General features: G+C 43.7%; 1 protein-coding gene across 2 annotated transcripts in view; it reads right to left on the reverse strand.

Moving 5' to 3' along the window:
* Positions 1 to 25,885, reverse strand: part of LOC148039084 (flagellar WD repeat-containing protein Pf20-like) — a 232,084-nt gene that overhangs the window by 78,038 nt on the left and 128,161 nt on the right. For both annotated transcript variants that reach the window (XM_087674970.1, XM_087674971.1), the window contains 3 exons: positions 22,009 to 22,152; positions 21,686 to 21,782; positions 20,289 to 20,377 (listed from right to left, as the gene is read on the reverse strand). In XM_087674970.1, the coding sequence (XP_087531096.1) occupies positions 20,289 to 20,377; positions 21,686 to 21,782; positions 22,009 to 22,152 (330 nt within the window). The remainder of the gene's footprint in view (positions 1 to 20,288; positions 20,378 to 21,685; positions 21,783 to 22,008; positions 22,153 to 25,885) is intronic.

The raw sequence follows: 25,885 nt of genomic DNA on the forward strand, positions 1-25,885 counted from the left end.
GATTCCTAGTGGTGGAGATCATGTTTGAGGGGGAGGCCTTCTAGTTCGTGGGTACGTATGCACCTAATATAGTTCGTGACTGTCGTTAGCTTTGGGAGGATTTGTAGTCTCTGTCCTTGATTCATCAGAGGCTTGTTATGGGTCATTTTAATTTTTGTGTATCTATGGAACAGGCAACCTTGCCTCATCTGTTATGGATGACCCCGAGCATCAAGCATGGGATGCTATGGCTGCCTTGGCTTTGAAACAAGATATGTGGTCCTACTTACATCCTTATGAGTCAAATTTTACATACCGATGTCTTCAATATTCCAAAACCTTAGCCTGATTAGATAAAATGCACATTTTCCACAGTGATTCTTTCCTTCCAGTTGAGATTGACATGTGGGTGGAGAGGCATCACATCCTTTTGGATCACTACCCCTTGGTATTGAACATGACTCATCGGCCAGTGCATGCCTTCAAGGCTCTTCTTGCCCACTTTCCTTTGCAATTCAATCAGTCCTTTCTACTGAATGATCAGTTTTTGGATACATGCAGCAATTGATCGATCAATTTAGCATGTAGATTCTGTTTGGGGGTATTGATGCATGGCCAGTTTTCTGGGATAATGCACGGGCCTTGTCCAAACAGTATGATATTCAGCCTGCCTCTGCTTTTCCTGCTGAATTATAGTATTTGCACTCTTTGTTGGGACATTTCCTCAATATGCAATAGGGTGGGGACAACTTTGATGATTTGGCCATATATTCCGAATGGCTGAAAGGCAGAGTTCAAGCTCTACAAGAGGAAGAATATCCTAAGTTCAAATTGTTAGCTTGTTTAGATGGATGCTTTGCATGATAATAATTTCTAGACCCATCACTTTTTGGCTCGTTTGCGTTAGAAATATGCCTAGGAAAATATTGTGTGATTGATAAACAAGCAAGGGGAAATGGTTGTTGAGCCTACATCCATCATTCAAATGTGCCGTGAATGCTACAAATCCTTGTTGGGTCTACAAGAAGTCCTTTTTGCTCCTTGAAGATACATTTGTGACTTGGTTCGAAATCAAGTCAAGCCTAAACAGAGGGATTTGATGGAAGCATATATCACAAAGGAAGAAGTGGAGAAAGTGCTATGCCATTTACCTCGTAGGAAAATCCTGGGTTGAAATGGCCTCCCTGATGAGTTGTTTTCAGCCAATGTGGATCATCTTAAGGGCCCGTCGACGCACCTTTGCCAACAAGTTTGGAGATCTGGATTGATGCCTACAGACTGGAAAATTGCAATTATTCGTTTGCTGCCCAAGATTCCTTGCCCATCCACTTTAAAGCAATGGAGGCCCATTCCGGTTATAAGTTCATTATGTAAAATCTTTTCCAAAGTCATTGCAAACATATCATAGAAAGTGTTTCCATAGTTGATTCATCCTTGTCAATAGGGTTCATTAAGGGACAGAACATAATGCATAATATTTTGAATGTTCAAATGGGAATTGATTATGCCAAAGCCTTTGGCCAACAAGTAGTTATGATCCAATTACACATTGAAAAGTCTTTTGATCACGTCAACTAGTACATCATTTGACAATTGACGTCCACCATGGGCTTTGGTCCCTGCATGAGTTCTCTTATTGACACTATCAATCAAGATGTAGTGGCACATGTTATGCTTAATGGAGGTGCCACCGAAGAGATTGCTTTATCACCTTCTCTTCCTCAAGGGTGCCCTCTCAATCCTTTATTGTTTCCATTAGTCACTCACCGCTTGCTTTCTTTGTTGGATCGGTTGGTTGTTGACGATGGGGAGATTATTGGTTTATCTCTTCCTAGTGGCTCTTAACTTTTGGGTCAATCTTTGGGAGATGATTCCTTTATGTTTCTCAAGGTTGATACGAACAATGTCAAGTGGGCAATGGCAGTTTGGAGTCTATTTGTTTTGACCTTGGACCTTCATCTTAATGCTCAAAAATCAACCTTCATCTCTTGTACAAAGACAGATTTGCAAAAGTTGGGGTGATAGGGAGCAGTTGATTCCAAAGAAGACATTACACGGCACCTACAATATCCCGTTAGTGTGGAAGTCTCTCCCTAAGATTTGCTTGATTGGATGTCCTCGAGAATTCATGATAGGTTTATGTACTGGAAATCTCACAGTTGGCCTCTTCATGTGTGTCTCAATGCCTCAAAGTGGCACAATCTATCATGATTAATGTGGTCTCTTATTTCCTACCCCTCCTTCCTTGGACCAAGAAGTCTCTCTTGGAATTGGTACAGCCTATCCGTTTTATGTTATGGAAAAAGAAAGGCAATAATTTGGGTCATGTGTGGATATCTTGGCAACATATTATTACCCCAAAATGCTTGGGAAGAGGTGATTTATGGGACTTTAATCTACACGTAATAGCTTTGAGAATGGCACTTTTGCAAGCCCTTTGCATGCAAAATCACCCTAGGACTGAGGTTGCAAAATTCTTTATCGAGGAGATTGGATCTCCCATGGTCGCACGGTTATTTGGGCATCTTAATGGCATGTGCTGAACTCTACAGTGTCACAATCATTTCTTCTAACTCATTTGATTACCTCTTGGCAAGAGATACCTTGCCTTACAGTTTGGCATTCTCATGATCTCCAAAAAGAGGCAAATTCATTATAGGTAGAAGAGTTAGACACATCTAGGTTCCTTCATTTGCCAAATAAAGATTTGCAATGAGAAAAATTTAATTCGATGGCTTGATGGGGGCTGCAATCCGTACATGATGCTGTCATTCCTCAATAGTCATGTCTTTATTTATTCCAGCACATATGCTAGCACTTTCAAGGGCCTAGAGGCTGTAGCTAGATCTAGTCAACCTTGCAAGACCAGCTCCAATACTATAACACATTGCCTATGTTTCAACTTGCTTCGCCTTGATAGGATTGGATGTTTGTGAAACGGGGTGATTTTTAGAGAAGGTTGACTAATCAAATCTACCACAAGATAGTAGAGGATAAGTGATGGGTCATTGAGAAAGCTAATGAAGCCTAGCATGCGCAGGATAGCATGCAAAAGTGGAGGGATAGATTTCTTCAATTGTAGAGGTCCAAGATTCCTTATCAAGAAAAAGTTTTTGTGTGGGGGCTGCTTATTGGTGGTCTTCCTACCGAGGATGTCCTATGTGCCCACAAGATCTCGCGAGGCCACTGTATCTTTTGCACTACTTGTGATGAGAGACCGATTCACCTCTTCATCTCCTGCCCTCTGGTGAGACAAATTTGGAGCTTTATCTCCCATGTGCAGACCTCAACAACTTGTCAACAGCAGTAGTGGATGCCCACCCGTTCTTGGTCCTCAACAAGATGTCCTCATTGTCTTCTTTGCACTCGGATTATCTTTGCCTTTTCCATTTTCTCAAATGGATGGATCTCTAGCACATTTCGCATACCCATAATGCCTTTATTTTCGATTCAGCCTTGGGTATTTGTGGTCATGTGGTCCATGTTCGAGAATTACTCTTATAGAAAATTTCTTCCATGATTTCACCAAATGTGGTCCTACCTGATGTGGTTACTCCTTGGCTAACTATTGTTTGTTCCACTCCAATTCTACAACCAGCATGATATTTTAGCGTTATTTCATAGTACCTTTTGGCTTTGACTTGTCCTTGACAAGATTTTCATGCTTGGTCAGAAGACCTGATATGAGACTTGTATTCTTTCTCTTTGGTTGGCTTGAAGGCTTGATGTAAATATTCCATACATTAATATACACTTATGAGAGAGAGAGAGAGAGAGAGAGAGAGAGAGAGATCTCCTTTGATTGGGTTTTCGGGCAGCCCAAATGCCCCACTCCTGCACAGCCACATATGAAGCTCATGTATCATTTTCTTCGATATTGGGGCTGTTGGCATAACTGGACCATTCGGAATGCTTTTCTTTTTGACTCCGCCTATAATGTTCAGCGGCATATTGCGAGGCTTAAGGGCCTCTTGTATTGGCAGTTGGATCTTCTCCAGCATTCTGATTTGCCCTCTAGGGAGGACTTACGTCCCTGGCATATGGCAATTTCATCTGCATCTTTGCCATAACGTTGTAACTTGTAGTACTTAGAACCTCTTCACATGATGGCTTACATTGTCGTCATGTATCTTGTAATCAAGTCATCCTGTACTTTTTTTCGTAATTAATACAATTACCTTTTACGAAAAAAAAAGAGAGAGAGAGATCTTCTACCTCGGCAGAATTTAATTCCTTGGCATATGGCAATCTTCTCTATTTCATTGCCGTGACTCTCTATATTTTTGTGAATGATGGCCTAGAGATATCCTACAACTTGTAATCTTATACTTTTTTCGTAGTTAATGCAATTACTTGTTGAGAGAAAGAAAGAAAGAAAGAAAGTTATATTAACATCTACAACAGGCCAAGTTGGCCTATGAGACCAAAATGTTGCATACAAATGTCTGGGAGATTTCAAAAGTCCCAGTGAAGCTAACATTTATGCTATGTTGAACTAAATTGAGTAGGTACAAAATGATATCTGGACTAGATACAATCTAGAGGTACTCCCAGTGCGGTGTGGAACTGCTCCTGGGGTGTTCATCCTAAGATGTCCCGCATGGGTCGGTCTAGCATGGAGAGGCTAAAGCGGTGGGGCAAGGCCCTCCGATGGTGGCGTAGTATCCCTTGTATCTTCGACCAGTGTCTTTTGCGGGGACGGGGGCCGGCGGGGCGTGGTCGCCGGCCTTTACCTCTTGTCATGGCCAGTTCTAAGGTGGTCCCCAGGGGCCGGGACGCCGGTTGGGCTGGTGGGGCCTCGGTGGTGGGGAGGGTAGCTGGTATTTGGTAGAAGTCATTGAGTGTGCGTTGGTTGGTGGCTCCTTGTCTTTGCTCCGTGGTTCGTAGGAGGTGGTCTCTGCGGCCTCGTATTTCCAGTAGAAAGAGCCCCAGGCATCTCTGGTCTTTGAATTCCATCACCTTGGAGAGTGGTCCGAATCCTTTGCTGAATAGGCAGTGGAAGCGTCCCCGGATTTCCTAGTACACTGGGCATCTACAGATATAGTGTTTCTCTGTCTCTGGCTCGAGATGGCAGAGCTGACAGATTCGGTCTTCTGGGGGGAGGTGGTTGGCCCCATATTTGCCCTTTTCGACCCGTAGTTGGTGTGAGGACGTGCAGATCCGTCTGATGGCACTTCTAACCCCGTGAGACAAGTGTGTGTCCATGTAGCTTGCGCAGGTGATGAAGCCGTTCGGGGAGATATGCAAGAAGTGTTCTCGGTAGAAAGCCTTCTTGGTTCCTAGTTCTGATGTGGGGGTCACCCATGTCCTGGCGGTGTCTGTCTGGATGATATCCATTCTGGTGATGCGATTTACCTCCTCTCGGCTGAGCTCCAAGTGTGGGTAGTCTAGGCTGTATTGTAGTGGGGGGAGGTGGTCCATGTGCAGGCCATGGAGCCGTAGCCAGGTCTCTGTTCGGGCGTACCAGCACTCAGTGTCCCCTTATGTTGCTAGCTGTTTGGATGACTTTAGGGCGTGTCTGGGGTACCGATGCTGGGGCAGGTCCCATATTCGGCGCAAGAAGGTCACGGTCTGGAAGAGGGCCTCAGCCACGAGGGGTGGTGCCCCCAGCTCTGCGTGGATGATCTCGTGTGGTACGGAGGGCTTGCTTCGGATATCCGTGAGATCATAAGTACTAGGGGTCTCTCCATCTGGTCCCGTCCCTCATAGGTGGCCTCCTCCTCAGGCAGTGGCTGATCCTGTGGGGCCCTCCACGTGTGGTAGAGATTGGACCCCCATATGGGAGCCCCGTACAGGAGGGTTGGTGTGACCCAGGTGTCAAAAAGCCAGAGTTTTGTCCGGGGTTCCTGGAACTGTATGTAGGCACATTGGTTCTCCATTGACCCGAGGGCTGCATAGCCTCGGGTTAGTCTATCTTCCGCGGCTTTTCTCAGGGTAAATCTCGGTCCAGAGAATGTAATCCCCAGATAGACGTATCTTTGGACCACGTCCACGGTTTCTCCACCGTATGTGAAGGGGGGTACCGACCGATGGAGCCATTGGGTTGACGTGTTGAACACCATGACCTTGGTTTTCCCCAGGTTCACAGTTAGGTCTTTGTCTTGGCAGAAGGCCTGTAGTGCGTCCAATTGGCGCTGCACCCCTTCGGGTGTGCTGGAGATGAGGACTATGTCGTCCGCATACAGTAAGATAGGTATCAGTGTCCCTCCCAGGCTCGATCCCACCTCGTCCAATTTATCTATGTACTCTGAGATCTCATCAATGTAGAGGCCAAATAGGGTGGGCGAGAGTGGGCATCCCTGCTTGACTCCCATGGTGCTGGTGATCTCCTTTGAGAGCCCTCCCGCTGCCCAAACTCGGCCCGTTACCGATTCGTATAGTGCCAATATCCCCCATCGTATTTCGGTTGGTACCTCTAGTTCCTGTAGTCTCTGCGTGAGCCTCGCTCGTGGGACTGTGTCAAAGGCCTTGCGGAAGTCCACAAAGCAGTAGTACACCCGTCTTCCATGCGCTCTGCCCTCCTCTATGATGGCTCTCAGTGTGAGGATATGGTCAAGGGTGCAGAACCCCCTCCTAAACCCTACTTGTCCTGCTGCTCGGTGTTGGTGTTGCTCTGCCCACTTGCTCAGCTCGTGTTCCAGTATGGATCCATAGAGCTTGGCTAGTACATGGCCAACCATGAATGTTCAGTAGTTCGTGGGAACCATGGGGTCTCCGGCCTTCACGATAGCTATTATGGTGTTGGCTGACCAACTGGCTGGGAAGCCTTCGCATAGGGCTCTGTTGAATATGTGTGCTAGGAGAGGTGCCAATATGTCTCTAGCATGGGTCAAATGCTCTGCTACCAAGCCTTCATGGTCTTGGGCACAGCCATTTTGGAGTCTGTCAATGGCGTCCCGAACCCGCCCCGTGCTGAAGAATGTGGATGATCCGGGTTTGCTCCCTGGGGGCCGGGGTAGCTAGGGCTGCTTCGGTACTTGGTATAGTGAGGTTGCATATGCGTGCCAAATGTCCGAGGAGGTGATGGGCGTCTGGGCTCGGGGTTCCTGAAACGCCTTTCATGCCTCTTTGCTGTCGTGTCCTAAGAATAGCTGGTAGAATTCGTGTTTCCCTTTGGAGAGGTAGGCTCGTTTCTTCCGTCGCACTAGGCGACGGAAGATCGAGCGTGCCTGTTTATGCATGTGTACTTCCCTTGCTTCGTCCTGTTGAAGACGGAGCTGGGTTTCCCTGCACTCTGCGTCGTACCAGCTATTCTGTGGAACATTCTTGTTCGGAGGGGTGGGGTGGGGGGAGGGGGATGTGTGGGGGAAGTATTCGGCAGTTGAGGTGTGGTGTGCCCGCCAACTGTGCTGTGACCTCCTCCAGGGGTGCGTGGGGGTTCATTTCTTACAGGCTCCAATAGAGATGGTCGGAGTATGCGCTCGCAGTTAGCCTGGTAAAGTGGTACCTAGGGAATCTTGGGGGGTTGCTTGCTAGGGGGGTTAGGTCATACCTGCAGGTTATGTCAAATTGCAGGTATGCATGGTCGGCAGCCACTGCGAGTGGGCGAGTTGATATTTTAAGGGACTGGACGGTGGGGATAAGTGATAGAGAGCCGAGGATATAGTCCACTGTGCTTGCTCCCAGTTTCTGTGTGCATGCTCCTTGTGCCCCCCGTCCGATGCAATTGGCTGCGTGCTTGTGTGGAAAGCATGTGAGGGCATCCGACCCGGGCCATCTGTTGAGACCGTTGAGGATGGCCAGTCCGTGTGCCCCCCCTAACGCCAGTAGGTGTTCGCCATATTCGGTGCACTCAGTTGTGTCTTGTGATGCCCGGTTGAGTCCTATCTCCTCCGGTGCAATCTCTTTGTACATGTGGTCTTCGCTCTCGAAGAAGGGGGTCTGCCTTTGTGATGTGCGTGCGTTGAAGTCTCCAGCCAACGTAACATCCCCCAAGCTGGAGTAGTGCATGATATCTTCGTACAGTGGTAGGTATGGTGAGTCGCTCTTCTGTGGTGCGTATAGGGAGTGTGCTGGTGGGAAATAGCACACCGCCATGTATATGTCTCGGGGGCGATCTGTGTGTATCCGGATCCACATGAATCGGGCTTCCTCATCTTTCCGCATGACTTGCACCATGCCCTGTAGCTCCTCCCTGTACAACACAACCACCCCTCTGGACCCTCGGGTCCCTCCTTTTGTTCGGGCTCTAGGGCAGCATGCCGTCTCCCATCTATATCCCCTCACTTCTGGTAAGTAGGTGCCTGGGCTTTGGTGGGTTTCTATGTAGAGGACGATGTCCTTGCCGGTGAAGGTCTCCTGGAATAATCCTGCATCTGTTTTCATAGCTCCGTTGCAGTTCCACACTGCAAAACTCAGGTGGGTCTCATAGGGTGCGCCCCGTCACTGGCGCTTATCTGTGATGATGACCCGACCATCTTTGTATACTATCCATTTTCCTGCTTTGCGAGCCTCCAGGATCTGTGACATGCATTCTTTACGGTGTGCCACCTGTGCGGGTGTGAGGTCATCCTCCAGGTAGACTTTTTCCCCTTTTAGAGCTGTCCTTTTAGAGAGGAAGGCTCGTTTGGATTCTAGGTTGGCAAATTTGAGGATAAGAGGCCTTCCCTTGGTGAGGTCTTTCCCTACACGCCATGCATTCTCCACTATTTGAGGGTCCTCTACTCCCAGCTTTTCACATATCTGTTGGTCATCTGCCAAGGGGCTATCCCCTTCCTTCCATCCGACCACCCGAATGTGGAGCGCTCTAAGCTTTCTCCTTTTCTCCTCCTCCAGTTCGGCATTCACAAACTCCTCCTTCTTTGTTGGTGACTTCTTGGCTACCTCAATCCATTCGAAGTTCTCGGCCACTTCGGCTTGTGCTTGTTTCACTATATTCGCCCACGTGTTGAGCTCCTTTGTTACTTGTGTCTTCAGCTCATTGATCTCGGATAGCACCTTGGTGGGCGTGGTTTCGGTGATTTCTCCTTCCTCCTTCTTGAGTAGGTCCAGCTCGTTTCTATATTCATCGAGCTCGTGCCGAAGTTCTTCGATCACCCTGTTTCTCTCCTGGAGGGACATTTCAATGTCCACCTTCCAGGAGGTTAAGTGTGATGTGATCTCGGCGTAGATTTCGTTCTTCCATTCTTGCACTTTCGTGCTTGATTCCTCCTTGATTTGGTGTGCAGTTTCCGCACAAAAGGCCAAAGTGGCCTATGAGCCCATAACCAATACAACTGGTATCATCATCTCTCATCATATAAGAAGAGATAAAATTATGTGTAAGTTTACATGGTATATTGGAATGAGAAGTATGAAAACTGAAAAAGTTGGAAAAAACTAAGTTTAAAAAGATCAAGAGTGTAGGTTGTCTCCCCCTCAGTTTATGGAATCCACCAAGACTCTGCAAGCTACCTCCGACTAAGTCACCACGCGAATTTGCCTCTGTAATGAGCAATCATGATGCAAATGTGGTGCATATAGGCACGCCTATGTTGCTGAATAGGTACTCTAGGGCATCACGCTCTGCGTAGCATTGTAGCTTTGTCAATTGTGATGCCTCTTGATGCTGCATCTCGACAACGCCTATCAGTAGGAGATGTAGTATTTGGGGTGGTCAAGGCTGGGGGTTCAGCTACATTGAAGTAGTTTGTAACTGCGCTCTGGAGAGGTGGATAATGCTGGGGTCACCTCCTATCCCGTAACAATAATGCTCTGCGTCGTTGGAGCTCTAAAAAGAAAAGGCCCAAAAATCTTTGGTCCCCATAGTCCATCACCCATCTTAGTGGTCCAAAGCCCTTCTTAAAGAGGCAATGATAGCGGCCTCCAATATCATAGTATACAATACATCTACAAATGTAGTGCTCCTCCATCTCTGGCTCCCATCCACAAAGCTGACACATCCTCTCATTGGTTGCAATATGGCTCCATCGACCTGTCTTAATCATCAGCTGATGCGATGAGGTGTGGATCTGACCAATAGCAACTCAGAGTCTGTGGGAAAGTTGAGCATCCATGAATCTAGGCCTCACTATGAAACCATCATGAGAAAGCTGCAAGAAGTGACATTGGTATTGTGCCGTTTTCCTGCCTAATGGGAAAGGGGGCTTGGACCAAGTCTTTTCTGTCTCCGCTTTAGTGATGTCTGCCCTGATCACACTATTCAGCTCTACACGACTGAGGCTCAGAGTAGGGCAGTCGAGGCAATAATCAAGCGGTGGTAGTCTATCTGTACTCATGCCATGTAAGTTCAGCCACGTGCTCATATATGCATACCAACACTGTCTATCTCCCTCTACCGCAAGCTGTCTTGAAGACTCCAGTGCTAGTCTAGGATATCAATCTTTAGGGAGCTGCCATATCCTCTGGATGTAAGTAATTGCTTGGAATAATGCCTCAACTACCATGGGTGCAGCGCCTAATTCTGTCCGGATGATCTCCTGTGGTACTGAGGCTTTTGCCCTTATCATGCGTGCTATCATCATGACCAATGGTTTTTCCATGTGTTCCGAGCCATCATAATGTTGTGCTTCCGGCCCATCACAGTCCATAAGTGGCATCCATCTAGTATGATAAAGGCTTGGGCCCCAAATGGCTGCCCCATAGAGTAGTGTGGGCATAACTAAAGTGTCAAATTTGGTACGAGGCTCTTGAAACTATATGTGTGCACACTGCTGCTCTAGGGTACCCAAAGCTGCATATGCCCATGCAAGCCTAGCCTCTGAAGTCTCCTTCCATGAAAACTGTGGCCCCTTGAAAGTGACCGCGAGGTATACATATTGTCTAACCATTTCCATAGGCTGGCCATCATACATAAAGTGGTGCTCTGAACGTGTCACCCCAGCTACTCAAGTCTTAAAGACCATGATTTTGGTCTTTCCAGGATTAACCTTGAGACTTTTATCTTCACAGAATACATGCAATGCATCCAAATGCCGTTGTAGTCCCTCTGGTGAATTTGAGATAAGCACCATATCATCAGCATATAACAAAATTGGTATCAGCATCCCAGCCAGGCTAGCTCCCATACCACCCCATCTCTATATGTAATCGGAAATCTCGTCAATGTACAGTCCAAACAGCAAAGGAGAGAGGGGACAGCCTTGCTTTACACCCACCATACTGGACACTGAATCTATTGTGCCTCCAGGCACTCGTACTCTCCCTGTCACAGTTTCATACAATGCATAAATACACCACTACATATCCTCCGGGACCCCAATGGCTAGCAACCTTTGCATGACTCTTGCACATGGCACAGTATCAAAGGCTTTGCGGAGGTCCACAAAACAACAGTAGATGCTTTGCCTCCGTGATCATCCCTCCTTAATCAAGGCCCTTAGTGTAAATATATGGTCTAGCGTATTGTATCCGTGGCGGAAACCAGTTTGACCTGTAGACTGTATTTTATTTGTTTTAGCCCACCAACTCAACTCATGCTCCACAATAGAGACATATATCTTTGCTAGCATATGGCCAATCATAATAGTGCGATAGTTGTTAGCGACCAATGGATCTCCTCTCTTTAAAATCGGCACTATTGTGTGATCACACCAACTTACTGGGAACCCCTCACGTACGACTCTATTGAAGAGATTGGCCAAGATAGGAGCCAATGCATAACATGCATGTGCAAAATGCTCTGTTGAGTGTGTGTTCTCCCATTCTTCAACCTCCAAATGGCATCTCTCACCATCTTTTCCGTAAAGAAACCGCACTATGTTGGCCTAGAGTTTGATGGACAGGGTATCTGCTCTTGTGATGGAACATCGTATAGTGCCCTAGCATGTTCATACCAAACCATAGGTGATGTCAACTAAATTGGGGGTTGTCTCCCGTGAAATTTACTCCATGCCCTCTTGCTATCTCTACTAAAAAAGAGCTGACACATCTCTGACTCTAGTTTGGCTAAATAATCTCTCTTCTTTTTTCGCACAAGACAACGAAAGACATTCCGTGCCTGCTTATGTTTGCATGTCCCTGGTGTAATATCCCTTTGTAGGTGGGTCCTAGTCTGTCTTCCCTCATCATCATACCAAGCATTTTGAGGGGCAATACAATTGTGTATTGCAGTAGGGTCCATCTTACATGAGAATGCCTCTGAAGCTGCATCATGCAAAACCTTCGCTAGAGATCTAGTGGCACCTTCCGATGGTTCATGTTGGTCTAGCTCACTTAAGCCCTCTTGTACTGCATCACTATAGATATGCAACGTTTGCTCTAAAAATTCATAATGCGGAAACGCGTGTGACTATGTGCATGTTTCTTGTCTCTAACTACATGCTAGAGTAAATTTTAGGATCGCATGGTCAGCCACTATACTGATTGGCTTATCAGATATCTTAAAATCCTTAATTTCTAGAATTAACGCTGGCGAGGCCATTACATAGTCCACCATACTGGCCCCTTCTTTGCTATTCCAACAAGTGAAAGTATCCACTCCCGGCCATCTTAATAGGCCATTGAATATAGCCAATCCGTGAGCACTTCCCAAAGCTAGCACATGGGATTCGTATGCTATCACCTCCTTATCTTGAGATGTCCTAGCAAGCCCTAGTTCATCCAATGCCAATTCCTTAAACATTTCATGTTCAGTATCATAAAAGGTAGGCTGCTCACTTCCAGTTCAAGCATTAAAGTCTCCCACTAGTAGTATATCCCCAATACTTGCATATCTCATAATATCTTCATGTAGTACTTCAAACGGTGATCCCTCCCAGGTAGCAAATGTTGAAGAGGCAAGTGGAAAGAAGCATACCGCAACATATAGATCCGTTGGGTGCCTTATCCTTAGCCTTACCCACATGTATCTAGCATGCACATCTCGTGACACCACGTGAATCATGTCTTGGAGGCTCTCACGATAAAGAATAGCCATCCCTCTTGACCCCCTAGTTCCTCTTGGTCTACGAGATTGAGGTTTGTATATGCTCTCGCATTTGTATCCCACAACATCCGGTAATCTAGAATTTGTACACTGATGTGTCTCTGTATACATAGCCATATCTATCCCACGAAAAGTGTCCTCAAAATAACCTGCATCGAGTTTCATTGAACCATTACAATTCCAAAGGGACATTTTAAACGTCTCATAGGCCTTGTATTATCAGTGTGACCTCCGTTCTGCTATGATTACTCTGCCATCTCTATACATAGCATACTTGCCTTCTTTACGTGCCTCCAGCACTTTTGGCATGCAAGCCCTTCTGTGCTCTAACTGTGCGGGTGTGAGATCCTCATCGAGGTAAATCTTTTCACCCTTCAAAGCCTTTCTTTTTTATAAGAATGCCCTTTTGCTATCCATGTCCCCAAATTTCAGCATGAGGATCCAACCTCTTTGGTCATTTGGATCACCTATCTTTGATGTTTATGCATCCATCATTGACTTGTATGTCACAAATTCATTCTTACATGACTCTAATTTCCTTTTGAGTTCAGCAATCTCAATGTCCTTGGCTGCTATGCATGCATTTGTATTAGATTTCAATGCATCCATATCTGCTTTCCAAGCATCCCTTACCTTGTTCAAGTTATCTATCATATCCATTTGCAAGTCAATCTTGATTTCTTTATCTTTTACATTATCCCAGTCATTAGAGCATGATTTCCTATTTGCTTCTACAACATCACTTAGTTTTTCCCTGAATGTCTCCTGCAATTTTCCATATACATATTTTTGCTTTGTATCCATGTCATTCATGACTTTTTGTTGCATGTTGCCACACATCCTCATGCACGCTTTCAAGTTTGCATCCATTTTAGCATTCAATTCCTTTCCCCATGTTTCATGCATCGCATTCATGTCACTTGTCACCTTGTCAAACATTGGCATACATATTGCTGAAATCTCAGCTCCTATGAGGGCTTTCATGTCATCCAAACCATTTGTTGCAATCAGCCTTTGCATCTTTATCCATCGCTTGGCACTTGTGGGAGTGGCATTTTCACGAGTTCTCCTTTTGTTTTGTCTATAATAGAACTTTTCGTCCTTAGTGGGGATCTTGTACCGCCCTTCTAATGCAGTACCTCCTATGGTTGGCCTGATTGGTTGTGTATCATGATCGGTCTCATGTCCACTGGTTTCTTTGTCAGTAGTCTCTGCCATCTCACAATTTAGGACAGCCACTCAGTGTGCTTGCATTGACCCTGTAGAGCCTTCCTAAACAACTGCCAATACCTCTGCAACTTCCAAGGCAGCTAGAGTCTCCTTGTGCAGAGACGTGACTCTACAAGACAGTGACTGTCTCTCCGCGCAAAGACGTGCCCCTGCAAAACAACACCTTTGTGTCAACACTCACGTCAGTGCTATCCGAGCTTACACCAGACTCGTCAGCACTCAGGGCAATCGTCCATGTCAACGTCCTTACGCCAGCGTCCAGGCAGTCACCACAGCATTTTGTCATAGTCACGCAATCAGAGAGAAAGACGTCACAATGGCCCATCACATCACAACATCTCGTCACGATCCCGTCAATATTTCGTCATTGATCGCAATAGCTCAAGTGATCCCATCACAGCATCCCGTTAGTATTTCGTCAGTGATCACGTTAGCTCAAGCGATCCCATCAACATCCCAATCACAGCATCCCGTCAATATTTTTGTCAGAGAGAATATAAGATAAGATAAGATCTATTAACGTCTCTAAAAGGCTAGAATGGCCTATGAGACCATAACCAATACAACCGGTATCATCACCTCTCATCAAAGAAGAGATAGAGATAAATTTATGCGTAGGTCTACATGGTAGATTGGAATGAGAAGTATAGAAAACTGAAAAAGCTGAAAAAAACTAGGTTTAAAAAGATTAAAAGAGTGTAGAGTATCTCCCCCTCAATCTATGGAATCCACCAAGACTCTGAAAGCTACCTCCAACTGAGTCAACACACCAATTTACATCTCTAACGAGCAATCGTGACACAAATGTGACGCATGTGAGCATGCCTATGTTGCCAAGTAGATACTCTAGGGCGTCGTACTCTACGTAATGCTATAGCTTTGTCAACTGTGATGTTGCCTGATGATGTCCCTCGATGATGCCTATCAGTAGAAGATGTCGTGTCTGGGGTGGCAACGGCTAAGGATTCAGCTACACTAAAAAAGTGTGTAACTGCTCTTCGGAGGGGTGGATGAGGCTAGGATCACCTCCTATCTTGTAACAATACCTCTCTGCTTGAGCTCCAATAAAAAAAGGCCCAAACATCTTTGGTCCTCATAGTCCATCACTCATCTTGTAACAATACTAATTTGCGCTGCTGGAGCTCCAATAAAAAAAGGCCCAAACATCTTTGGTCCTCATAGTCCATCACTCGTCTTAGTGGTCTAAAGCCCTCCTTAAAGAGACAATGATAGTGGCCTAGAATATCATAGCATATAATACATCTGCAAATGTAGTGCTCCTTCGTTTCTAACTACCATCCACAAAGCTGGCACATCCTCTCATTGGCTGCAATATAGCTCCATCGACCTGTCTCAATCATCAACTGATGCGATGAGGTGCGAATCTAACAAATAGCAACTCGAAGTCCATCAGAAAGTTGAGCATCCATGTATCTCGACCTCACTATGAAACCATCATGAGAAAGTTGCAAAAAGTGACATTGGTATTGTGTCATCGATACATTTGTGACTTGGTTAGTAATCACATTAAGCCTGAATGGGTTGGTTTGATGGAGCTGATATCTCAGAGGCTGAAGTGGAGGATATGTTGTCCCATTTACCACCTAAGAAAAGCCGCCTATGCCAGCAAGTTTGGAATTCTGGTTTGATGCCTTTAGATTGGAAGATTGCAGTGATTTGGTTGTTGTCCAAGATTCCTTCTCCCACTTCCTTGAAACAATGGAGACCCATTTCTGTTATGGGTTCTTTGTATAAAATCTTTTCTAAAATCATTGCCAATAGATTGCAGAAAGTATTCCCGCACTTGGTTCATCCATATCAATATGGTTTCATTAAGGGATGGAATATGATGCATAACATTTCGAATGTTCAACTGGGGATTAATTATGCCAAAGCCTTTGGCCAGCAGGTTGTTATGCTTCAGTTAGATCTTGAAAAGACATTTGATCATGTCGAGGTCTTTCTTGCGGCAATTGATGTCCACCATTGGCTTTAGTCCTTGCATGACTTCCTTTGTTGATACCATTAGTCAGAGTACTATGGCACGTATTGTACTTAATGGGCAGATCACAAATGAAATTGCCTTGTCTCGTTCTCTTCGGTACCGTTGCCCTCTCAGTCCTTTGCTATTTGCCTTAGTCACTCACCCAATGCTCTCTTTGTTGGATAAGTTGGTTGATCAGGGCGAGATTGTTGGTTTGTCTCTTTGCAGCGGTGCCGAACTTTTGGGTCAATCTTTGGTGAATGATTCCTTTATGTTTCTCAAGGCTGATCGGACTAATGTGAGTCGGGCAATGGTTGCATGGAATCTCTTTGCTTTAGCTTTGGGGCTTCATATTAATGCTCAAAAATCTACATTGATTTCTTGTACGGAGATTGATTTGCAAGCTTTGGGTTGGCAAGGAGCTGTGATTTCTAAAGGTGATATTATCTGACACTTGGGTTATCCTATTGGTGTGGATGTAGCTCCTCATGTCTTGCTTGATTGGATATCATCCCGTATACATGATTGGTTTATGTACTAGAAATCTCAAGGCTGGCCTCTTCATGTGAGACTTAAAGTTACTCAATGCATCATGACCAATACGGTCTTGTTTTTTTTGCCCTTACTTCCTTGGACTAAGAAGTCTCTTTTGAAACTGGTTCAGCCTATCTGCTTCATGTTGTGGAAAAAGAAAGGAAATTGTTTCGGCCAGGTGTGGATTTCTTGGCAACATGTGACTACTCCTAAAAGAATGGGGGGAGCAGCTTTATTGGATGTAAATTTCCATATGGTTGCTTTGAGATTTGCACTTTTGTACGCTTTACGTGTGCAAAGTCATCCCTGGATAGATATTGCAAAATTTTTCATTGAAAAGGCTGTTATCTCTCATGGTTGCACAGTTATTTAAGTTTCTTGATGGCATGTGCTGAATTCCACGAGGCCTATTAAGGTCACCCAATCTTTTCTCCTCTCTCATTTGATTGCATCCTAGCAAAAGATTTTGTGTTTCGCAATTTGGCATGCTCTTGACCTTTGCAAGGAGGAGAATTCATTGCAAGGAGAAGTGCTAGCTACCTCCAGGCTATTGGATTGGACCAATAAAGACTTGCAACAAGATAAGTTTGATCGGATGGCTCGCTTGGGGTTGTAGACAATCCATGATGGTGTCTTGCTAGCAGCCCCCATCTTTTTTCTTTCCGATGCATTCATCAATACTTTCGGGTGCCTCGTGGCTATCAGGACATTTAGTCATCCTTACAGGAGCAACTTTTGAGGTACTCTCCATTGCTTGCTTTAAAGCCCTCATCTCCTCGACGAGATTGGATGTTTATGCTTCTTGATGATTGTCTGAATAGGTCAACTAATCAGATCTATCATCAGATGGTTGAGGTCAAGAGATGGGTCACTGGAAAGGCCAATAAATTATGGCATATTCAAGACAGCAAAAAGAAGTGACAAGAAAGATTTCTCCAACTCTAGAAGTCAGGTTCCTTATCAGGGTAAAGTGTTCATGTGGCAGTTGCTTATTGGGGGTCTTCCAATTGGGGATGCGTTGCATGCTCACAAGATTTCCTGTGGTCGCTGTGTATTTTGCACTACATGAGATGAGACATTGCTTCATCTCTTCATCTCTTTCCCTATTGCTCGATAGATTTGGAGTTTTGTTTCCCATGTGTGGTCCTCAATGACTCAGCAATGAATATCAGCTCATTCATGGATTATGGGAAGAATACCTTCTATGTCCGCCTTGCAATCAGATCATTCCATCCTTTTCCACTTCCTTCAATGGAAAACTTTGTGGTATATTTGGCGTACTCTCAGAATGCCTTCATTTTTTATTCTGTCTTGGGTATCCATGGTTATGTGGCTCGTGTTTGTGGTTTATTGTTATGGCAGATCTCCTCTATGGTTTTAGTTGACCTAGTTCTTCCTGACATTGCCTCTCCTTGGTTGGATATTGTTCGCTCCACTCTAGCTGTCCTTTTTGTGTGATATTTGTGTGTTATGGTCTTAGAGGCCTTTCAGCCTGATTTGTGTTTGTTCTGTTTTTCTTAGCTAACCTAATGGTACTAATGTAAATATTCCCACTTAATTCAATTATCTTCACAAAAAGAGAGAGAGACAAAATGATATATTAACATCTGCAAAAGGCCAAAATGACCTATGAGACCATGAGTTGCAATCAAGTGTATGATGATACAACTTCTTGAGCAAAACCTATAGCACAAAGCAAAGAAGAAGGAAAGTAACTACGGCTATGCATAAAACATAGAACTCTATCTAGTAACAATAAGCTCCAAATGGTACAATCTCATGTGGATATGGAGGGCTTAGCTCTAGCCTAGGCAATAATCTCTTGTATCAGCCTATGAGGATATTGTTGGCGTTTGTCTCGAGGCCTAGGCCCTTTGGATCCGCTAAGCTGAAAGGCTCGATCAATCAATACTCCCTATCTATGTGTCAACTGTGGTGGTGAGTCTTGTGTGTGGATTAGGATTGTAATTGTACTAAGATCTCCTGAGTCTCATCGCAAAGAAGTCTGTAAACTGCCTTTGGGAAGGGGCTCGGCATCCTAGAGCTGCTTGACTCCTTAGGAGCATGTCGTGAAAACATCATATAGTTGAATGATAATATCCCAAGCTACCTTAGCACTTGCATGGCTACCATCTCCACTTGACGAAACAAAATTCCTAATGGATTGCTTCAGCTAGCCAATGAATGACCTATAAAAGGCCCAACAAGAAGTAATATACCACATAGTGGCCAATATAACCTGTTTACAACTACCACCTTCCCTGCTGGTGACAATCTCACTATGCTCCAATATAACAGCTTTTGCCTTACTCTAAGAAGTAGTGGTGCCAATTTCTGCTCAGAAGAAATATCAATGCCTACATGGCAGCCTAAGTATCTCACTGAAGTGCCGCGGGGAACCCAAGTGAAATTATCATATGGCTTCCAATGTAACTACTGAGTGTCACAAGCCCAAAATCCATAGGATTTGTGCCAACAAATAAGAGCTCTTAAAGCTCTACAAAAGATCTCCGCCGTATAGATACAAAGGCCCTAAAATTCTCCTTGCCCCTGTCCAGGTAAACAGTTGTGTTATCAGCAAGCTCTACATCCAGCAACTCCTCAAAGGCTGGGACGGGAAGTTTGATGCCTAGAATGCATATAGCTATATCCCTCAAGTAGGAGATCATGGCCTCAGCAACAAATAAGAAGAGAAGAGGTGCAAGAGGGCATCCCTGTCTCACTGACCTCCAAATGCTAAATCTAGCACCTTTGGCTCTGTCAAGAAGAACCTGGCTATGAGCTGATGAGTAAAGAGACAATACGTCTCTAATCCAATACTTTGGAAAACCCATCTTCAGCATGGTACCCTCTGGAAATCCCCAATCCACTCTGTCATAAGGCTTCTCGAAATCGAAAAGCAGAACAATGAGGACTTGTCCCTTAGATCATGCAAGAGCTGTGGACTCCCAAAAGGTGAAAATGTCTAGGATGCTGTGCTCCTCGACAAAACCAGCCTGGGTAGGATGAATGATGTTTGGCATCAAGAGAGAGAGCCTGACGGTGATCACTTTGACTAGGATTTTATACGCTGTTCGAAGCAAAGTGATCAGTCTCCAAGTGATCTCCAATCTATCTCCACTGCCTTTTGGGATGAGGTCAATCAATCCCTCAGACGGCCTCTCAGGTATATTTCCAAATGCCATAATTCCCTCAAATCCTGCTAAAAGTCCCATGCTGATCACATCCCAGTAGCTAAGAAGAAAGCCTTGTCCAAACCATCCTCTCCTGGACAGTTTACTGATGGTAGTGCAGTCAAAGCCTTTGCAAAATTCTACTCTGAAAATGGGGCCATCAATTGTCCCCTCATGCTCTCTGCGACCACTCTCCTGGTGCTCTGCCATCAACCATTTATACTATGTGGTGCTCTCCTTGTGTTTCTTTTGGCATTAGTGTTCAGAATTTGTTGAAAACTGTTTAGAAATAAGTCTGGTCAGACTTTCCTGTTGCTAAGGTCTTTTAGAAATTAGGAAAAACAAACAATAGGATTCAGTCAAACAATTTTGTTGTGGAACATTGCAGCATTCAATGAGTTCACAAGAGAATCTATAGAACTATTTAGTAACAAATTGCAATTTGAGAAAAGGTCAGCTGACACTCCTAGACTGCCTCAGTCAGTTGCCTTTCAATGAAAAATAATAGATTGCAAAAAGATACCTTGCCAGATCCCAAATCCTGGCGGTGTGATCTAAGGATGCACTTGCAAGAACATCACCGCTATCATGGTAGGAGACAGACCATACTGCCTGCAAATTTCACATTAACACCATCTTTGTAAGTCCTCAAAAGATCGAACAAAATCTCAAGAATCACTTTAGACGTAACAAAGAGGAGAACCAGTGGAATGGTGGCTGTTTAGAAACACATACCACCTTAATCATACTTCGTATTCCTTTTTCAAACTTCCATAATCCATTATTTAAGCAGAGCTCAACTTGCAAAGCACATGCAATGCAATTAAGCAAACTACAAACAAGTGGAACAAATTGACCAATCAAGTCTGCAATAGAAACATTAAACAGAGCAGCAACATTGAAGCACTGCAAACATATTGAATCCACAACCTAGAATGTCACCATATTTCTTTCTGAAAAAGCTGTCTAATTGTAAGTGTTCCTGTTTGACACCTACATTGACGCTGCCTGGACCAGATTTTCAGCTCTTTGGATCACTAGAACAGCATGAAAGCTGGTCTGGATGGTCCACAAGCTGTAAAGGCATTCTCCCCCTTAAAATCCTCAGATGCACAAAATGGTCCTTTGTTTGTGATCAAGGCCCTTAACTCCCAGTTACGAACTCCCCTTGTGTTCCTTGAAACGTCAGTGTTTCAAACCCTTTGGGCACTGAGACAGCCTCAATGCAATGTTTCGAGGATCCACGGTCACTCCATATATCAAGCATGCCACTCATACCCTGGATCAAATTTGTGACATAAGCAAAAAAAATTTGAGACATTCCTAAGCATTAAGCTCCCTTCAAGTCTCTTCTAGGAATATGATTTGAAAAGTCTTGTGTAATGTTTGGTCTGAACCAATGCTGTGAAGCCACTGAGGTTGTCCTTATCTTAATCCTTTGGATCCTGCTTCCTATTCTTGTCATGCATTGGACGAGGGGGTGTCATTAGACCTCCTGAGAAAGGGATCATCAAATATAAGCCAAATATGCCAACCTGCCTATGTGCAATGTGAGGCAAATATAGAAAATCTTGAATACCACTTCAACCGTTTTCAAGTTCAAAAACTCTGACAATACATCAAGTTCAACATCCTAACAGACCACAATGAACAAAATCTGGCTTTCATGCCTACGACTTTGAACAGTTGATGGACAGAAAAGGCATCTGTTGCCAACAAAGCAAGATACATTTATGCACCAAGGCTTTGTCCTATCAATGGTTTTCACAATATAAATATAATCAAATTGCTTTTCATAATTAGCTCGAGCTCACATATTGTTATGCATAACGAATTAGGGCACCTGAATGCAAGTGCTATTAGAGCACAAAGAAAACTTTCAAATAAGTCAATCTTTTCAACAGGTTCAATAACACACACCTGTGTGTGGTCTGCAAAAGTATGAACACAACGTGCTTTTTCAAAACTCCAGACTTTCACAGTGCAGTCTCCAGAAGAAGATGCCAATTGCATGCCTCTATTTGCAAGTAATTGGAATGTTAAATAGCTTCAGCATGTGTCAAAATAGATCACTGAGCATACGTGATGAAGTGATTTTTACCCAGACCCCATAACTAAATGCTAGAACTCACTATCATATTGACAGGCATATGTTGTATGTTCCCTTAACCTGAAGATGATTGTGAAAAATATTGAATGCTCACATGACTTGATTGTAGGATTCCGAAACATGTTATTTTTACCTTGGATGAAAGTCAAGGCCTGCAACCCACTCCTTATGACCATCACCTGTCATTATTAAATCACCGTCTGGAAGACCCCACATTTTCCAAGTAGCATCATCTGAGGCAGTGACTACCACTGGTTTCTTTGGATGGATAGCCACACTGCATTTGCAAAAGCTAAACTGGTAAGCTAAAAAAACATCCGTTTGACCAGGAGACACAGAACTAACATTTACCAGCCTGGTTTGCAACACAATATGTAGTTGTCAGTTACACCCCTGAATGCAGCACAAAATCGCTCGTGTTGGGGAAACGGAGAGTTCATGCAAAGTTTGTAATACAATAAATAGAATCACACTTTAACATATCCTAATAAGTGTTTAAAAAAATCCCTCTTCTTTGGGAATAACAAATGAACACAAGAAAAAAAATCTCACAGGGGGGACCCCTTTGGTGGTGGCTTCGGGGCGCCACCCATTGTTCTGAATATTTAACAATAATTGGGACACCGTACAAGAACCATAAGCACAATAAACAATGACAGATACATCATACTGCAAAACTAATGAGAAGGACTGAATGCTTGAGAAAGATTGCAGTAGCCTTTGCCAGAACTATGGTGCATGGGCATATATCATAGGGATTCTGAGGCAGTTTGACAGCAGGTATTGTTTAACCACTGAAGACCCAAAGTCAGAAATACCATCTGTAGGTTTACAAGTCAGGTGATGTGAACAAAATCTAAGAAGGTGGGAAAGTTAGACCATAGGCATAGCTATATAAAAGGATTGTTTTCACTAGTCAAAGGAAAACCTCATTGAATATTTTCCTGCTTGTATACTTTCCCAATTGCCTGCAACAAGTCGGATTGATTTGTGTGCTGTTGTTGCTCTCTGTTTCTTATTCAAACTATGGCTATAACAGTGAGTGCAGAGTATCACTGTTCTTGTTTCTATTCAGCATACCTAATTGCCTATCTACATCATACCATCTCTCCTCTAGCTACTGATGTTTGAGTTTCCAGCTCTATAGTCTGATGGTAGAGGCTAGCCTTTTTGCTAGAAACTGGAAATGAGGCGAGAATAGCCCCAGTGGCTGTGATTATTGGAGCAAATTATAGGGAAAAGTAGCTTGAATTCATCTTGCTCTTTTTTTTATCTTATTTCTTTCTCCACCGCTTCAGCAGTATGTGTACCCTTCTGCAACGTAGGAGCAACTGTTGGTCATGATCCCTTGTTTAAGTCCATGTAATCATTGTTTGTAGCTAAAGTTGTTTGTTAGGAACCTCACTACCTTTTGTACTTTCGGACACCCCCTCAAGCACATCAGTATATGGAGAGCTGTTTTAGGCAAAGGTCAAGGCTAACTATTCGGCACCTCAAAGTCCACATTTACACTTGTGCTTCAAGCTAGCTGTTCTTTCTAGACGTTGCATAAAAAAACTCATTAACCAAAAAGCATTCGAAATTTGAGTAAAACATTTACCAAAGAGGAACTTTGGACTCTCTAGGACTTGCCAAATTAGTTTTCCACTTGACATAGTTTCTCCTTACCAATCTTGTTCCCCCTAGCATCACTATGCTCTCTCATGAAATATATGTCCATGTACCCCTCTACTTGTTGAGCTAAATTATCATTAGCGTTCATTAAACAGCCCCAAAACTCAACTTAATTAATGAATGCTAACCATTCTTTTAACGTAGGAGCAATTGGAGAGAGTTTCAATGTTAGCATGTAAACCCTAATTTGGGAGGCCCCAAACTTTCTATAAATAGACAACTTACCCTCCCATTCAGCCAATCTCGTTTTTGCAGTTTGCAAGTGCCAAAGCTTCATTGCCCACACCCCATTCGTAGAGGACATCTCACCCAAAGTTGTCCATCACTATTTATGTTGAGATGGCAAGCTCAACGTGTGCGGACATTGATGATGGACCACACATCTACACTTAGCATGTCAGTGGTCATTATGATCCTCACATAGCCATTGACTTATCACCTATTATATTTAGTTTGTTGCATCTACCTATAGTTGGCATAGTTATAGCGCTAGTCGATTAGTATAATGAGTTATACACTGTTTGACTTAATAGGCCACTTTCCTTTATGTTGCATCTCATCTATACATTGTGTACATTGTATTGTGTGTGAAAGAAGAAGTAACCAACAAGAAAATGTTTTAACCTCCATCTCTCTTCTTGTGTTCTTGAGTGAGCTTCCTTTTGTGTGTATGGTATGTTTAGCGCAACAACTCAAGTAAGTTGAAACCAACCTTCCTTCTTGGAAAGGGTGGTAATTTCCTAATCAAGCACTTAATTACAACAATCAGCAAATGAACATAACTTCAAATGCACAAATTACCTTGAAAAACTCAAACATTGGACACCCTATTGGCCCCAAAAATTGATGCCCCTTTTAGTATTTGATTAACTTTATTGCTAATGAAACGAGTACAAGCTAAGATTTACAATCTCCTTAGCTATTCCAAAAAGCCTCTTTGTTATAGCAACAATCAACAATCAATTCGGGCCAATTGCCCCTTGATTTTCATCCAGGCAAAAGGAACCACCAACTGGCCAAATGCTACCCCAAATTACAATGAATGGGCTGACATCTAAATTCCCTGACAATTATAAAAATTTCACGTGCTAAATTCAGTGTATCATACCTTTACTAATTGGCATGTGTCTCAAGGTGGCTGTCAAACCCTAATTTCTACAAAAATTTAGGGCTTATAGCAAAGATCTTTTTACTGACTACCAAATTTAGCCAAGATCTGCTCAAAATTGTTGAGAAATACTGAGATCTCTTGAGAATGGGTTGAAGAAGGTGAGAGAAAGCCAAGATGAGAGAGAGATCTGATTTTCTTCGCGAGAAAACCCCAAATTCAGCCTATTGCCTACTCTAGCCTTCATTTAATGTAGTCATCCCTACTGTCAAACACCTCCAACATGCTGTCACCTACTCAGCAATGCTATTGCTAGCCCCTAAAATGTAACTCCCTATTGTCCCCTACTTGTTGAGGCCCCTAGATGGCTATCTTCTGTAGCAAATTGTTATTCTCTAATCAGAAAGTTAACCAACAACTCTCTCTCCCCCTCTCCCAAGCTGTAAACTGACTGAATGGTTGAGACCTAGCCCTCAAAAATATTTTTTTAGTTTGTATGGGCAATTTTGCCAAGTAGGAGCCTTTTAAACCCATTTTTCAGCATTATCCAATCATTTAATTAATTTTCAAAATTAAATTATCTTGAAAAGTTATTTCAACCCTTCTGGCCTTGTCCAAAATTAAATGTGTCCATCCATAATTAAATTGGCTAGGCCATTTGCAACCTAGGGTGGTCCTCAACCTTTGTTGACTCTTAGATTGACATTAATTAATTAATTAATGCTAGTCCCTCGTGTCACCATTGATACTTATTGGCCAAACCACTGCCCTTGGGTCGTGACACTACCTCCCCCGTGAAATCCCCATAATTGTCCTCGATTGCACTGCATTGTGCCAAAGGAAAAGCATACTGCATTGGAATTTCCATAAGGCATCATAGTCACAAATTGGCCACTGTTGTCCAACCATGCCATATGCCCCAAACCTTTCTGAGAATTTCCAACCAGCATAAACATAACATAAAACTGAAAATCAATCCAGAATTGTTACTAGAAACCCATTGGATGCATCCATAACTCATGTTTCTCAATTGTTTTGACTATCAACCATACAAAAGTATTAATTCAGCGTAAAGCATGGTCGAATCTATCAATGATATTTACTAACATGCTTGTAAACCATTGAAAACTAAACATAAACTGATCACAAACTAGTGCAAATGTAATCCCAAACAGATCACAAGCTGATTGCAAAAATTGATCAATAACTAGTGCAAAGACTCATGCAA

This window comes from Lygodium microphyllum, chromosome 3 (assembly GCF_053477565.2).
Source record: "Lygodium microphyllum isolate KBCC chromosome 3, Lygodium_microphyllum_v1.1.10, whole genome shotgun sequence".
Lineage (NCBI taxonomy): Eukaryota > Viridiplantae > Streptophyta > Polypodiopsida > Schizaeales > Lygodiaceae > Lygodium > Lygodium microphyllum.